This window comes from Rutilus rutilus, assembly GCF_951802725.1.
Source record: "Rutilus rutilus genome assembly, chromosome: 2".
Lineage (NCBI taxonomy): Eukaryota > Metazoa > Chordata > Actinopteri > Cypriniformes > Leuciscidae > Rutilus > Rutilus rutilus.
In genome coordinates, this window is record NC_140210.1 from 10,898,699 (window position 1) to 10,916,509 (window position 17,811).

General features: G+C 39.6%; 1 protein-coding gene and 1 long non-coding RNA gene across 2 annotated transcripts in view; one reads left to right on the forward strand and one right to left on the reverse strand.

The window, feature by feature from the left end:
• Nucleotides 1-17,811, reverse strand: part of LOC311285937 — a 458,548-nt gene that overhangs the window by 272,045 nt on the left and 168,692 nt on the right. The gene's annotated exons all lie outside the window — the stretch shown is intronic.
• The window catches only part of dnajb14 (DnaJ heat shock protein family (Hsp40) member B14), a 174,389-nt gene that overhangs the window by 148,680 nt on the left and 7,898 nt on the right, over nt 1-17,811 (forward strand). The window contains exon 5 of the mRNA XM_084401810.1: nt 7,358-7,443. Coding sequence (XP_084257936.1) covers nt 7,358-7,443 — 86 coding nt within the window. The remainder of the gene's footprint in view (nt 1-7,357; nt 7,444-17,811) is intronic.

Sequence of the window (17,811 nt, forward strand, 5' to 3'; positions counted from 1 at the left end):
TAGACAATCTGTAGATCTGAGGCAATTATTGGTGACGGCAGGGTTCCCGCTAGGGGTGTAACGATTCATTTTAACAACGATTCGATTCGTATCGCGATTCATGGTTGTCGATACGATTCAAGGACGATATTGGTTCATTTAGAACGATACGATCCGAAACGATTCAGTGACCTGAAATCGATTCAGTGACTTTTTAGCCAAAAATTCTTGTAAGGGAATCAGGTATCAATTAATTATGGATATAAACAAACAAGTAAACAATAATTAATGTCAAAATGCATTCACATTTTATTTGAATAAAGTAGGACTGAACGATTATGACAAAAATTATAATTGTTGATTATTCCCTTGAAATTGTAATTGCGATTATTAATTACGATTATCACAACATTGAATGATGTTTTGAATAGTTTGGCCATGGGACCCGCATTTCCCCATGGTCATCAAGCCACGACCCACCTTTTTAGGAATTATATAGGCCTATTATATTTGTTTACACAAAAATTGTTGACACACAAGTTCTGTCCCCCTTTACTTAACATACAAAAAAAATTGTAAGAATATGACAAATACTGATAAACAGTAGGCACTTCGAGGTTAAGCTATTAAATAGCAGTCCCAATTTTGTTAATACAATCTTGGTATGAGCCACCACAGTCATATAAAAATATACAAAATAACCAGTAAGTGGCATTTTGTTATGGAAACAAACAACAATTAGGCTACCATGGTGATACACAATACAAGAACTGGTAAAGAAACATGGAAACTGCTCCTCATAAATAGCAACACACATGACGTACCAATAACGTAATTTATTGGTATTTTACTTTTATTTCTTAACTTACTAATTTACGACGTTGCATTCTCGTATGTCTTTTGCACTTTAGTGAAGTGATACAGCGCGCGCCGGCGCATTTGCACGTGCACATTTGCACAATTGAAGAGTGCACGCTACTGCAGTATAGTGGCTGAGAGACAGGAAAGTCCGTTTTTCTGAGGTGAGAGACTTTGCGCTGCTTGTTGTCTTTGCGCTGCTGCTGGCATGGGGCTGCACGCATGGCGACGACGTCACAGATAGGCAGACTGAATCGAGTAACGTTTAACGCCTTTATCATTAAAAGTGCTAAGAAAAAACATCAATATAAAGTTCGGCCTGTTGGGTAGACAGAGTGTTAAATTCAGTTTGAAGTGACATACGTTTCTTGACTAAATCTGGCGAAGGGGAATGGCTATATTCCCTGTCCACAAGTAATATCTCGTCTGTCAACAATCTTAGCCGTTCAGAGCTTCTCCTCTTCTTGTTAGCACAATATGAGATTATCTGACCCCTTAAATAGGCCTTTAAGGACTCCCAAACCGTAGAAAATGGCATTCCTGGGGTTTGATTAACTTCAAGGAAGAATTTAATTTCTGCCCTTAAAAAACTGACAAAATTCTCCTCTGAAAGTAGTAAAGTGTTAAATCGCCATGGGCGGTATATTGACTGTGAATCTGAAAAACACAATTTCATACTGAGGGGCCCATGGTCTGAAATGACTATGGCGCCATAGTCACATTCCCTCACCAAGTGTAGAATTCTATTGTCGATGAAAAAATAATCAATTCGGGAGTACGTCTTATGAACAGAGGAGAAGAATGAATATGCCCTCGAGGTAGGATTGCGAAAGCGCCACACATCAGCCACACCATACGTTTCCGTAAGGGTTGTTTTTCCGGCTGCACTCCGATCTAAAGATGAGAGCACACAATTAGTATCTCCACCAATTATGAGACTGTGTGTTGACATATCTGGCATATTTGAAAATAAGGTGTTAAAAAAGGTATAATCATCCCAGTTTGGTGCATAAACCGAGACTAAGACAACTGGAAGTGTGTACAGTTTCCCTACCACGAGAACATATCGCCCAGCAGAGTCTGTATGTACACTAGAAGCAGTGAATTGTATATGTTTACCAATCATGATGGCCACTCCTCTTGATCTAGAGTGAAAATTTGATTGAAACACCTGACCAGACCATTTTTTACTTAGACGTAGACTATCCGCTGAACAAACATGGGTCTCCTGTAAAAATACAATGTCTGAATCAAGCTGTTTTAAATGCGTTATAACTTTTCTAAATTTTAAGGGACTGTTGAGGGATTTCACATTCCAACTCACACAATTAACTGGATATTCAGAAGAATGCCTAGTACCTTTTCTGTTAGCCATGTTAAAACTGTGTAAAATTATATATACAAATCCAAAGGATCACCAATAAGATCCTGACAAGAAACAACCCAATGGTATACAAATCCAGTATAATCCCACTCCCTTCTCCTACAAGAACCAGGAGAGAACAAAACCTCACAACATAAAGATCCATGCATTATAGTGCTTGTATTGAGGAACATAACTCTAACTGCTAGGGCTCCCGACTAGCCCCCAGATATAATTAGAAAAGAAATATCAAAAAAGTGATACAGTAGTATTCTCAACGAAAATAATATGAATGTAAATATTGACCCTCCAAAATTAGTTAGTTGTAAACAAAGTAGTCTACTACCATCCTCTAGAAAACGTTTTCTGTATGCAGACAATGTACATATTTCGGGATATAAACCAATTGTGACAATACAACCTGAAAAGTATGCAGGCTAAGGGAAACCCGCTTCACAGTCAATGTCCGTCATCTGTCGCCACGATAATATTCTCTTTCACATAAGCCATGGCCTTGTTTGGATCAGCAAATTCTTTATCTTCCTCTCCGTGGGTGATACGAAGTCGTGCCGGGAAAAGTAATCCGTAGCGAACACCCTGTCGGTTTCGAAGAAGCCTCCTCACGTCTGTGAACGCTGCCCGGGCTTTGGCCACGCTTGCAGTGTAGTCAGGAACAATTGTGATATGCGCGTCATTGAAACGAAGTGGGCCACGAGTGCGTGCACGGCGCAGAATCTCCGCACAGTCATGATAATAGTGTAACTTAGCAACAATTACTCTTGGTTTACCGCCCGGTTTCTTTTGTCCTGGTGTACGATGTGAGCGATCAATCAGTGGCTCTTTCCCGAGCTGTAGCACCTCAGTTAGCATCTTGGCGACTGCTATGGATGAGCTGGAATCCGGTGTCTCAGGAACGCCGAGAATCCGCACGTTGCACCTCCTCATCCGGCCCTCCATGTCCTCACATTTCACCTTTAGTTCCTTTAGCTCCGATTTCAACTCACCCACTGTACTCTGTAGGGCGACAACCTCATCCGACCAATTAGATAAACCGCCCTCTATATCGTTGACACTCACTTTGACTTGGTCTAACTCCGAGCGAAGCGCCGCGGTGCTGTTTATTATTTCAGATTTCACCGCTCGTAATTCACTCTTAAGAAAGTCAAAGTCTTCTGCAAGGGCATCCTTCAGTTCTGATTTAATCACCGCTGAAATATCAGACTTCAGTGCGAGAATTACAGTATTTCAGACTTCAAACCAGACGTATCCGTTTCGCTGGGATTTGGTGAGGGTGGAGCCGATTCACTCATGGCCTTAGAAGAATTCCGGTCCGAGGAGGCGTTCGGCCTATCGCCCGCAGATCCCGTGTACTTGTATTTTCTGAGATTTGTCGCCATTTTCGTAGTTTTTATAGTCGACTTAACAAGAGGGTCCAATACTAAAACTTCTGGCGTCGAGTTTTGAAAGAATACTTTAAGAAAAAAACACTATTAGGTAAGCATGCCAGGAGCCCTGCCAAACACGTCTTACTGCTTTGCCGCCATAGAGCGCCCCCCGATTCATTATCTTTTAAAACGATGTTAGATCGATATATGTCGTCCGGAAGACCAACTTGCCGAGCACAGATTGATGTAGTTGGATCGTAGGAATATAAATCGATACATCGATGTAGTTGATTACACCCCTAGTTCCCGCAGATCCTTAAAAAGTCTTAAATTAGATTAAGTCTTATTTTTATTTATGAAAGGTTTTAAATTTTAGATGACACTTTGACTTAGTTTTAATTTGGAAAGCATTTAGATATGTCTATCTAATTTGCGTACATTTTATTTTTTATTAATATTTTTTTGTGGATTTGCTTGTTCACGTGACAATTTGCGTCATGCGTCAGCATATTATGTCTGTCTCCTGCAGGCGAAAGGAGGAGAGAAGGGGAAGAAAATGATCGATGTTTTAACATCACATTTGTCACTCATGCTTTCACTGCGTGATGTGTGTAGTTAAGTATGTCCTCCAAATTAGTTGCTGTCTTGTATTTATATCATATTATATTGTTATAATACAATATCACATGAGCAAGAGTGCCGTTATCCCGTGCACAATTGCAAATGTGATATTTATTTTAGACAACAGTTAAATGAACAATAATTTAACATTGTGAGTTATATTTTATAAACAATATTGTCAATATTGTTTGTTTCCCCTTTATTTCGCCGACGAGAATTTCAAAATGAAAACTTCTGAGCAGAGTCTCAATGCAACAGACAGCGATGATTTTTTTGACTGAAATCTGCGTTTTGAACGAATCAATTTAATGATTTAATGGCCCTCTTTCCCAAATGAATCAGCCGTTTGAACAAATTGGTTGAATGAATGACTCCCTCAACTTGTGACAATACACTTTCATCTTTTAATAAGCACAAAATAAATATGATTTTTTTTTTGTCTTTTTTTTTTTTGTCTATATAATAATATTCTATATTGAGAGGAACAGGATAGATTGAACAACGCAACGTATAATTAAATGAGTGCCACAACAAAGATGGCGTTTTTGTCGGTCCGGTTTGGGAATACCGGATGCAAGATGACGTACGCATTGACTAAGCTGAAAAGAGTGATGGCGGGGAGAACGAATAGGTTCAGGTTGTGTGCAGGCTCATCTTTGCTCAGCCGACGGGAAGTTGATTACGCCGATGAATGGATATTTAATCTGCCTTATGAATCTACTAGTAAGCGACGGGCATACGGAACACCTTGCTGTTTGTTGTGGTAATGGAGAGGAGCGATTGTGGTGTTTATGGAGTTCCAGTTATCATCAAGAGAGACTACGGGAATAAAGCGTTCTCTTCCAAAGGTATTTGAAGTATCTGAGTGAAGACGGAGCAGGGGTGCGTTTCCCGAAAGCATCGTTGGCCAACTATGGTCGCAAGTTCATCGCAATGTCCATTGAACTCTATTGGTAACGACGGAACTTGCGACCATAGTTGGCCAACGATGCTTTCGGGAAACGCACTGATCGTTAACTCGTGTAAAGCAGTGGAGCGTGAGTAATAGGATATTTTAATCAAGAGCGGTTATCACGGGACTAACTGACTTGATGGTGAAAATTCTGAAATGAATGAATTGTTTTCGAACCCCATAAGACTTTCGTTCATCTTCGGAGCACAAATTAAGATATTTTTGATGAAATCTGAGAGCTGGCTCATTCCTTCATAGGCTTCTATGTAATTTCATTCTGCCGGCCCAGAAACATTAGTAAAGACATCGTTAAAATAGTCTGTGACTAAAATATAAAATATATACTATAAACTATAAAAAATATAGTGACTACAGTGGCTCAACCTTAAGTTAAGAAACCAACGAGAAAACGTAAAAGTGCCTTACCAATGCCGCAAAATGAATGGCTTACCTTTCACACTTTCCCATCAAATGATCGTGAGCGTCATCTTCTCAGTCGTGGCGTTGTGGCACTCTCGTGAATTCACGTCACAGAAGAAAATGAATAGTTGAATAAAGACGTTATTTTTGTTTGTTTTTTGCGCACAAAAAGTATTCTCGTCGCTTGATAAACTTAAGGTTGAGCCACTTGGACTATTTTAACAATGTCTTTACTAACTTTTCTGGGCTGGCAGATGAAATTACCTTGCAGTCTATGAAGGAATGAGCCAGCTCTCAGATTTCTTCAAAAATATCTTAATTTGTGTTCTGAAGATGAACGAAAGTCTTACGGGGTTGGAACATTATGAGGGTGAGTAATTACTGACAGAATTTTCATTTTTGGGTCAACTAACCCTTTAAGGTATTTATTTAGGCCTACCTAAGACCATCTGGTATGCCACTTCCTTTCAAGAGAATGTTTCCTTCGAATTCAATCTGTCGAGTCAATAAAGGCCAGAACCTCCTCAGGGGACTTAAGGAACTTTACCGGTGGTGACTCGCAGTTTAGCTGGGTAAAGCATGACATACTGGGCTCCCATCTGCTGTAGCTTTTGCCGCGCTGCGTAGAACGCTTTCCGTTTGTTTTGAACAGTTGTGGAAAAGTCCTGATAGAACGATAATTTACTGTTGTTGTACATCAGATCTCCTTTTTGTGCCGCACGTCTGCTGGCATCCACAACCCGCAGCTTATCCTGTAACTTGTGGAAGAGAACAATAAGTGTATAAGGCCTACCCTTGGCGTCAGCGTTCAGCATAGAGATGCAATGTGCTCTCTCCAGCTTAAGCATCCCAGACTTAGTTTCAATACCGAGGAACTCTGGGATCCAAGTCTGAAGAAACATGGTCGGGTTAGTACCCTCAACATTTTCAAGCAGGCCAATGATGCATAGATTTTTCCTCTGACCTCGATTTTCTAGATCATCCAAGTGTTTGGTGAGTGAAGAAACTTGGCATGCGAGAGTCTGGATCCGTGCATTTTCTGTATCTACTGATAACTCGACATAAGCAATTCTGTTCTCGGCTTCATTAAGTCAGCCCGCCGTTTGTTCAAGTTGTTGCGAATGGGCTTGAATAGTCTGCGCAATCGACTCAGTCTTTTCCTGCAGCACCCTGGATAACGCTGGAACAAGCTGTCTAACATAGTTACTAGTGTGGGACTTTTCACAAACCGCATCTGCGTGTAGACCCTTTTTCTCAAGTTTCTTCGCTGTTTTTATTTTATTTTTTTTACTAAAGAATCAGGCCACAAAGTTTCTGAAGTCATTGTACATCAAGTTGCATTGCCAAAATTGATTAAATTATGTACTCAACTAATTGAATGAGGAATTTCATATTGAATGAGGCAGGAGCATCAGCAAAAGCGTCCACCTCTCGTGCTGCCATCTTGGCCACCTGGAAAGCTTTTCTAATATTAATGCTCTTCCTAAAGCTCTTGCCTGATCATAAACCTTCTTTTTCCAGTGATATTCCCTGACCTTTTCTCTTTTGTAATGTCTCTCAGCCATCTTTCTTTCTTAATCTCCCTCTTGCTCACTTTCTCTCTTCCCCCATCATGAATATATACTACTACTGATTGGCTTTAAGTGTGTTGTGGTGCTCGGTCCGATCCACTTTTAACAGCGGTTCTCAGAAATCGCTTACTGCCCCTTTAATATGTCAGGTCTGGTTAGGTGTGTGGGAAACTGAATATGTGAATATGTGATTTTGTGTTTTTTTCAGCGAACACACAAGAATTCGCTAATAACCGAACATACAGTCACCATACGGACCAAACCAGAGGAGAAAGAACGGAGGAGAGAGGAGAGGTATGAGCATCTTTTTTTCTGTCTTTCTCAGTTATATTAGAGACTTAGTAACCACTAGTTTTTAACTTGGTTACTACTAGCTAGTTTTTAACTCTGTTAGGTCGTAAGCCCTCTGTAAAGTAATGCATAGTCGCATAATAGTTGATAAATAGTTGAAATGCTGTTTCATAAAATAAATATAATTTATTAATTTATAAATTTCAGTTTATCCTTATGTCTAACTTCTTTTGCCTCAAGCAAATAACTGAAAGCAAGTTTCCATTAAAAGTATTTTTGTATGTAAATAACAATCAGAAATGGTATTTTTAAATTAATAAGTATAAATGAATAAAAACTGATACAAATAACATATTTAATTAATTATGATTGATTTTATTTGACATGCACAACACAAGCCAATGCACACAGTTTAGCACTTGTTTAGGGCGGGGTTGTGTTGAAGAGTCGCTAACTAAGTAATTTATTCACATGATGTTCTCTTAAAATTTAAGCGAGTGTAAATGTCAGCATTAACATAGTCATCTGAAAAAAAAAAGTACACCCTATTTGAATTCTATGGTTTTAGGTATCAGGACATAAAAAAAAAAAAAACACCTGATCCTTAGCAGGTCCTAAAATGAGGTAAATACAACTTCAGATGAACAACACCACAGGACATTGTAGCGACAATCACTTTCGGGAAATAATTAACTCAAATGAAGGGAATATTCATGAGTCTATGATTTGCTTATCGTCTACAAAGATTAAATTAAACAAAGAGGGAATATTTAATCATTTAAGGGTAACCTTTACCAGAATAAATTTCAGTTATCTAAACAATCTGTTCGTCCCGCGATCTGGATGCTAGACTTCCTTATCCAAACTCAATAAAACTCACCCTGGTTATAACTTAAAGGAAAATTAATCTTCTGATCATGAAAAATAATATTTCCTATGTTTGTACAATTTAGGTTACTGAAATAGTAACAAGAAAATAAAGCTTCGTAGCTTAGATCATACGATTTCAGGGACTTTGATTTGGTGAGCAATAAAGCAGGTTCAATTCAAAAAGATTATTGGGTTTAACAAAAACAAACTAAGGAATACATAACTACGATTCAATTTCACACAGAGTAAATATGCGTATATAGCAATACAAACAGTACAATACAAACAGGGGAATCGAATAACAAATAATAAAGAGAGAGATAAAGTGAAAGCAAATCTCAGAGTGACAGTTTTCAAACAGTTAACTTTGCAAGAGACCCCTCGTTGGATAGGCCTAATTCCGCAAACGGGAATAGCCTAGACAACCTTAAACAGCATTTTTAGATTGCGATATAAGATAGTACTTGCTTTTGATCTGGCTCTTGTGTATAGCTGAGTTCAAATTGTCCGTTGGCGCAGCTTCCGGAGTCCTTTCAGGAGCAGGTGATGCGAGAACTCGACGGTTAACACGAATGTAAACTTTGCCAAAAGATGATTAGACTTAAAGGGGGGGTGAAACACTCAGTTTCAGTCAATCTCATGTTAATCTTGAGTACCTAGTAGTATTGCATCCTTCATATCTCCAAAAAGTCTTTAGTTTTATTATATTTATAAAAGAAAGATAGGCTGTACCGAGTCTTTCCGGAAAAAAAACGAGTGACTGGAGGCGTGCCGTGTGGGCGGTGCTTACGCGCCGATAGCTAACAACACACAGACATTTGAAGCAGTTTTACTTACCACCTGCGGTTCCAACGCACGACTGTGAACCTTTATTGTTGGGACTGCTAAATCCGGCGTCGAACTGGGCCTTGTTTATAAAACAATCATCGTCGAAATGCAGGGAACAAACAAAGTCCTGTGACTGCAGCGAGCACAGCGCTTTGATGGGCGTACTGCTTTCGCTCTCTTGCTCTGGTCTACAGGTGTGCGCGCGCCCTTCCGGGAGAAGTGCCCTTAGGACCCGTATAAGGAAATTCCGCCCCATCTGACGTCACACATGCCCATACTCGAAAAAAACTTTCCGAAACTTGTGACAAACCGGAAGGAGTATTTTTGGCACAGAAATACTCCATCAAACGTATAACTTTAATTTTTGAAACTTTGTCCATGTTTAGCATGGGAATCCAACTCTTTAACAGTGTAAAAAACTCAGTATGCATGAAATAGCATTTCACCCCCCCTTTAACTTTAACGTTTAACATGCTAACGAGGCCTGTAGAGTCTGAGATGTAGTTCTTGTTTTTTTGTTGTTGTTTTTTGCAATATCTCTGAGTATAGCACGGTCTTACAGTGGAGTGAATTTGCCAGGACGTACACTCCTGGAAAGATTTGCAACTGTCTTGAATGTTATCCACTTTTCCAGTAATCTTCCTTAATGTAGAGTGATGGACTTCAAATTGTTTGGAAATTGCCTTTTTACCCTTCCCAGATGATTGATGGGCAGCAACAATTGCTTCTCTAAGATCATTGCTGATGTCTTTCATCCTTGACATTGTGTTAGCACACACCTGAATGCTCCACACCAGCAAACTGCCAAAACTTCTGCTTTTATTGAGATGGTCACACTTGCTGATTTTCAATTGATCAAGGACATTTTTTACACATGGCTTCTCAAATTTGGCATAGTTATTGTTAATGTCATGTGTTGTTGTTCATCTGAGGTTGTATTTAACTAATTTTAAGGCCTACTAAGGACCAGATGTGTTGTTGTTGTTGTTATTATTAGGGGCCAAGCACCAAAGGTGCGTAGGCACCTATTGTATCTGTTAGGGCTGGGCGATAAATCGATTTTATCGATTAATTCGAATGTGCAGTTTACGTCGATTTTTTTGAATGAAAATCGGTTTTCTCTTTAACATTCGCCGACGCTCCCCTCTGGGCTCTCGTAGCTCCGAACAGGCTCAGCTCTTCCCCCGCGCCGCGTTTGGCATAAAGATACACAAACAACACGGCAAGACCGCAGCAGCACAAACACACCCGCCAAAAAACAACCTACAGTCTTACAAACTGAATCCGCAGAGCTGCCAACTCTCACGAATTCACCGTGTGACTCACGCAATCGTCACTTTTTAAACGCCACGCCACACATCCATTTTCTCACGCAGAGAAAAGTCGCGAAGCAAAGAGGACACTGACACCGACAGACAAGACAGAGAAGGTTACTATTGCTATGAAACAAAGTCTCAGATTCAGTCGATTTAATTACGAAATTCAAACAATAAACACCGTTTTGGCGCTTGACAGATCGCTGACAGAGTTCAAGCGGCACGTGAACCGATCATCTGTTACTCTTTACTACTAGTTAATAGTAGGCTAGCCTAGGCTAAATAAACACGAAGGATCAATAGGTAATTTGAAAGATACAGTTCAACTTACCGAAATGAAATAAAATCGATCGATCTGTGTTTTTCAACTGCGGAAATAGGTCTATAATAACAGCTGGAGGACAATACGTCACGTAAAGTTACTTTTACCTCTGGAAAGCCCATTAATGACCATAGCACGTTAGTTGGACTTTAAAATAATTGCTGTAGAGAGTAGTATTTTGCTAAATATGATAACTATATTACATATTTATTATATTTTTACCTATATCATTAAAATATTATAATGTTGAACTTGTTATTATAAAAAAAAACACATTATATTTAATTTGAGATGTTATTTTTAACCTTTAATAATAATACCAGCTGAAAGGCATTTAAATTAACATGTATCTACTGTACCTAGTATTTATCCAAAGGAATCGATATTGAATCAAGATCAGAATCAAATCACAAGAATTGAATTGAAATTGTGAAAGCAATAATAAAAACAGTAGCATACCAGTCATTGTAGACTACCATGTAAACATTGTGTTGTCACTAAACTTAATAAAATTCTGTTGTTACCAAATGTTTTGACAATCACAATACACTTTATTGTGATGTAAAAAAAAATTCCACGTTCCCCACCAATCCCAATCCCTTGTTGTTTCTGATTGCACTTTAACCCCAAGGGGAAAATCCAAATCAAATCCCAGAAGGGAAATTCAAAACAAAATAAAGTTAAAAATTGTTTTGAACAATTTCTTTGTCATCTGCAGATTTATTTTAAGTAGGGGAAGGGAAAAAAAATCGATTTAAATCGTAAATCGGATTTTTTGTGAAAAAATCGGGGATTTTTTTTTTAGGCCATATCGCCCAGCCCTAGTATCTGTTCCCGTTCCTATTATTATTATTAGGGGCCAAGCACCGAAGGTGCGGAGGCACCTATTGTATTTGTTCCGGTTCTTATTATTAGGGGCCAAGCACCGAAGGTGCGTAGGCACCTATTGTATCTGTTCCCGTTCCTATTATTATTATTAGGGGCCAAGCACCGAAGGTGCGTAGGCACCTATTGTATCCGTTCCCGTTCCTATTATTATTATTCTTCCTTCTTCCAACTGGGAGTCTATGGCAGCCCATAGAACCGATTGCGGGAAAGTTGTTTTGGTTTGACATTCTGATAGAGGACAGTCCCAACATTAAATACACCAATTTTGGTGTTTCTAAGTCATTCCCTCTAGCGCCACCACCTGTCCAAAGTTTCACTTTTATTTTGCTAATAACTTTTGAAGCGTAAGGCCAATCAACAAAAATCTTTTTTCCTCCGATTCCTGAGCTCATGCCGATTCGATTGCACCATATGACGTCATTTTCCGGCATATAAATATGGCCGCCATTTTAAATGTGCTGAAAAAGCTACTTTTTCGAACTCGTCCTAGACGGTTTGTCCGATTTGCACGAAAATTGAACCAGATTATCTTCAGGTAGTGCTGAAAAAAATTATGGAATTCAAATTGATTCGTCAAACCGTTTTCGAATAACGCTCGAACAAATTTTACGTAGCGCTTGCGAAAACAGTCGTAGGGCTGTATCTCCGCAACGCTTTATCGGATTCAGACCAAAATTGGTACATGTCATCACAAGCATGACCTGAGGCTACATGCTGCGTTTCGGTGCAGCGCCACCTACTGGTCCGGAGATATGAAAAATGGCTATTTTTTCTTATAACTTCTGAACAGTTTGTCCAAAAATCATAAAATTGGTCTTGTTAGATTCAGGGCAACATGCCGAGTCGACTGATATCCAATTTTACCATATCGGCCATTTTGGCTGTCGGCCATTTTGAATTATGTGCTAAAATGCTGTATTTTAAGAACGCAAGAACGGATTGTTACGAAACTTGGTATGGGTCATCAGCACGATGTCCTGAAGGAGTGTGAGAAGTTTCGAAACAGCGCCACCTAGTGGTAAAAAATTTGTTTCAAATGCTTATAACTTTGGGTGTGGTCGACTTATTTTCACGAGACTCATCTAATTAGACTCCTGAAACCTTGCCGAGTCCTACGATACCAAACATGCTAGGTTTTGCCTTACGGTTTGTGTAGCGTTGTGATTTAGCGCTTAAAAAACATTTGGCTATATCTTCGAAACCGCTTGTCCGATCGAGACGAAACCACCGTCAGAAGTTTGGAAACATAGGTCGATAGCAATGCGCCAATGCCCAAATGCGAAAATATTGATGTTTAGGGGTAGTAAATTCCAATCAAAGTCATGTGTCAGTCATTTTTTACGTGTTTTTTCATATAAATGTCTATAACTCTGAAGCGAATTGAGATATTTTCACCAAAATCGACACACATATGTATTGGCTCACTCTGAGGACACATAAAAAAATGGTGGGACTGAGCCTCTTGGTGGCGCTATAATAGAACAAAACATGAAATTCCCATTGACTTCAATAGTTTTGTGAAATAAAATGCTATACTAAACAAATGCATTAGTGTAATATTACAAAACTCAGAATGTGCCATCAGCACCATCCCCTAAAGGTATTCAAAATATTTCGAAGCAGCGCCACCTAGTGGTCAAAAGTTATAACAACATTTCCAAAAAGGCTAATAACTTTTGAATAAATCTGGCTACTGAAATGCCACTGGTCTTAATAGATTCCTTGGGTCAAGCCGAGAACATAGATACCAAGTTTACCTTATTTGGCCAAACTTCCTGTCCGCCATCTTGAGAAAGTTATGAAATTTGGCACAATGATAGAGGACAGTCCAAAAAGTCACCATACCAAATTTGGTGTCTTAAAACCAATCCCTCTAGCGCCACCACCTGTCCAAAATTTCACTTTTATTTTGCTAATAACTTTTGAACCGTTTGGCCAATCAACAAAATTCTTTTTTCCTCTGATTCCCGAGCTCATGCCGATTCGATTGCACCCTATGACATCATTTTCCGGCTTATAAATATGGCCGCCATTTTGAATGTGCTGAAAAAGCTACTTTTTCGAACTCGTCCTAGATGGTTTGTCCGATTTGCACGAAAATTGAACCAGATCATCTTCAGGCAGTGCTGACCAAAAGTAATGGAATTCAAATTGATTCGTTAAACCGTTTTCGAAAAACGCTCGAACTAATTTTACGTAGCGCCGGCAAAAACAGTCGTAGGGCTCTATCTCCGCAACGGTTTATCGTATTCAGACCAAACTTGGTACATGTCATCACAGGCATGACCTGAGGCTACATGCTGTGTTTCGGCGCAGCGCCACCTACTGGTCCGGAGATATGGAAAATGGCTATTTTTGCTTATAGCTTTTGAACAGTTTGTCCAAAAATCATAAAATTGGTCTCGTTAGATTCAGGGCAACATGCCGATTCGACTGATATCCAATTTGACCATATCGGCCATTTTGACTGTCAGCCATTTTGAATTTTGTGCTAAAATGCTGTATTTTATGAACGCATGAACGAATTGTTACGAAACTTGGTATTGGTCATCATCACGATGTCCTGAAGGTACCTGAGAAGTTTCGAAACAGTGCCACCTAGTGGTGAATTTTTTTTCCCAAATGCTGATAACTTTGGGTGTGGTCGACTTATTTTCACGAGACTCATCTCATTAGAGTCCTGAATCGTTGCCGAGTCCCACGATACCAAACATGCTAGGTTTCGCCTTACGGTTTGTGTAGCGTTGTGATTTAGCGCTTAAAAAACATTTGGCTATATCTTCGAAACAGCTAGTCCGATCGAGACAACCACCGTCAGAAGTTTGGAAACATAGGTCGTTAGCTATATGCCAATGCCCAAATGCAAAAATATTGATGTTTAGGGGTAGTAAATTCCAATCAAAGTCATGTGTCAGTCATTTTTTACGTGTTTTTTCATATAAATGTCTATAACTCAGAAGCGAATTGAGATATCTTCACCAAAATTGACACACATATGTATGGGCTCACTCTGAGGACACATTAAAAAAATGGTGTGACTGAGCCTCTTGGTGGCGCTATAACAGAACAAAACATGAAATTCCCATTGACTTCAATACAGTTTTGTGAAATAAAATGCTATACTAAACAAATGCATTGGTGTAATATTACGAAACTCAGAATGTGCCATCAGCTCCATCCCCTGAAGGTACCCAAAATATTTTGAGACAGCGCCACCTAGTGGTCAAAAGTTATAACAAAATTTCCAAAAAGGCTAATAACTTTTGAATAAATCTGGCTATTGAAATGCCACTGGTCTTAATAGATTCCCTGGGTCAAGCCGAGAACATAGATACCAAGTTTTCCCTATTTGGCCAAACTTCCTGTCCGCCATCTTGATTTTCATTCAAAACCTACTTTTTTGAACTCCTCCTAGACAGTTTGTCCAATTTTCATCAAAATAGAATCGTATCATCTCCAGACTGTGCCGACTAAAAGTTATGGATTTTGTGTCGATAGACGAAACCGTTTTCGTATAGCGCAGCAGCAAAGTTGAGGCATGATGCCAAAAGCACTATTTAGGCTTTATCTCTGAAATCCCTTGAAATATTGACACCAAACTTTGTATATGTCATTGTCACTTCACTCTGACCACATCACATCAGTTTTGTAACTGCTCCACCTATTGGTCGAAAGTGATAATCCATTAAATCATATTCTGAATTACTTTTTATATGATTTTTCAGCCATTTCGCCTAAAATCCTCTCTAAATGTCTTTAATTGCTCATTGTTGCAGTTGGTCTGACACCTTCAGCCATGTTGGCATATCCTGTCATCTGCTTGCGCTTGGCCCCGATAATTGCTGCTTGCAGCTATATTTATTATTATTATTATTATTATTATTATTATTATTATTAGGGGTTCAAGCATGAAGGGGTGGGTATAAATACAGATTTTGGAATTCAATACAATTCCATTTCACAAGCTTTTCAGTGCCCATCTGTTTTGCTTACAAATGAAAGAGATAAAAAAAGAAAAAAAAGAAGCTCTCCCCTTTCACACAGCGCTTTGAACCCGGGAAATTGCCGGCAAATTGCCAGAGCGCCTTCTGTGTGAACGCAAACACGACCCGGGATTGATGCCGGGATCGATGCCGGGTTGGGGACCTAGTAACATTGCCGTGTTCAGTCCCGGAACGCGCCCTGTGTGAACAAAAGCCGTAATAATGCCGTGTCGTAGTGATGACGCTGAAGCGCGGGATCGTTCGCCAGCTGTGAAACGGTACGTAATGCGCAAGTTTATGATCGAATCAGAGTAAAGAATGCACAAGCGTGGTTTCTCGAGAGAGAAATCGCAGCTCATCAGCAAACTTAAGACGCTGCTGAGACATTACAAGTCACATCAATGTCACGTGTCTTTACGGGATTTTTACGGGTTGTGTGTGAACGCACTCTCTGATTCCGGAAAATCACTGGCAGTGTGAATGAGCCAAAATCAAACGAACCCGGCTCAAATCCCGGGTCACTTTATCCGTGTATTTTCCGGAATCTCTGTGTGAAAGGGGCTTCTACTGATTAAGCTGTAAATCTCACAGGGCAGTGTTTCAGGCTGATTCAAACCAGTAAAACTTTTTGAACTATTAATTCAACATCACATTGTATGTTTATTTATTTTGTGTATAAAATAAACAAACATAGTTTTGTTTATTCAATCAAAGAGAAGGTTCTCTGCGCTTCTGTAATCCACAAACAATCCGGTGCAACCAGGGCAGGACAATACAACCAGACAAAAGGAATCGCCGGTGCAGCACAGATGTCTACTAATTAAAAATATTTATTTAAGGTGCATATTTAAGATGTAATGTTACATCTTCATCAGAGTCATCAGGGGGGTATTCCAGAAAGCAGGTTATGTGACATACCCGGGTAAGTTTAAGGGTAAGTTAGTGGATAACCTCAACTTTCGGTTCCAAAAACGGTGGTAACTTTCTGGGTATGTATGTAACCATAGTAACTTACTCTCTGAAGATAACCTGCTCGGTAGCAGGTTATGTTCCAGGGTTAGTTTGTTTCAGAGAGGTGACGGAGCATAGCGTGCCGTTTTAAAGACGATCCAGTGGATGTGGAAGCACAGATAATACGAAATCTTTTCCGCCGTGAGGGTGATACGACCACGTATCGATGTGTTTTCGTATCCAAATGAATATGTACCGTTTTTCAAAAGAATCGTTAATTTATTAAACGAAGATAATGGAGTTAAATATTTAACTCCATTTATTTAACTTTTTTGCGACGGGGAGTTTTTTGTATACAATAGGCGATGCAGAGCATGTGGGAAAGGCAACTGTGTGTAGGGCTGTTCGTGTTCGTACAGTATGCATTGCACTCAAACGGTTCCTACACACTTTTGTGCAGTTCCCTGGCCATAAACCACTGAGGGTCATTAAAGAGGAATTCCACAGAGTGGCGGGTTTGTCCATTCTATGATATTCTATGAAAGACCATTTTAGTTACATAGCACTACTTAATTTATTCATACTGTATACAGCCACAATAATTTTAAATGTTTCTAATTATATAACTTTCAATTTCAGAGTTCACCATTTTTTTTGGGGGGGGGGGGGGGGGGGGGTTATGCACTTATACACTTATACACTAATCACTTTAACTACCTTTATATGGCACTTCAATGGTTACTTGCTGGGGGACAGAGGGTACCCTTGTCTGCCCTATATGATGACACCCTACCCTAAACCTGAGCCTGGACCACAGGCACAATTCAACCTGGCCCACAGCAGAACACGGGTCAAGGTGGAAATGACCATAGGCATCCTGAAGGCAAGGTTTCAGTGCCTGCGTGGGCTCAGGGTCAACCCAGAAAGGTCAAGTACCATCACAGCTACTTGTGTTGTTCTTCACAACATTTCCACACTGAGAGGTGAGAGGGCCCCCCCCCCTTCTCTTGAAGATGGCCAAGAGGAACCCCCAGTGAACCCAGTAGACCAAAGAGATGCAGGGTGGTACGAGACATGATTTGCCAAAATCACTTTAATTAAAACCAGTTAACAGTCAAGTGTTGTTCATTGTTTCTTTATTTCCTGTAACAAAATACATTTGTATTGATTGCTTTAGATTTCATTCAACAACAAATGACAGATTAATGTTCAC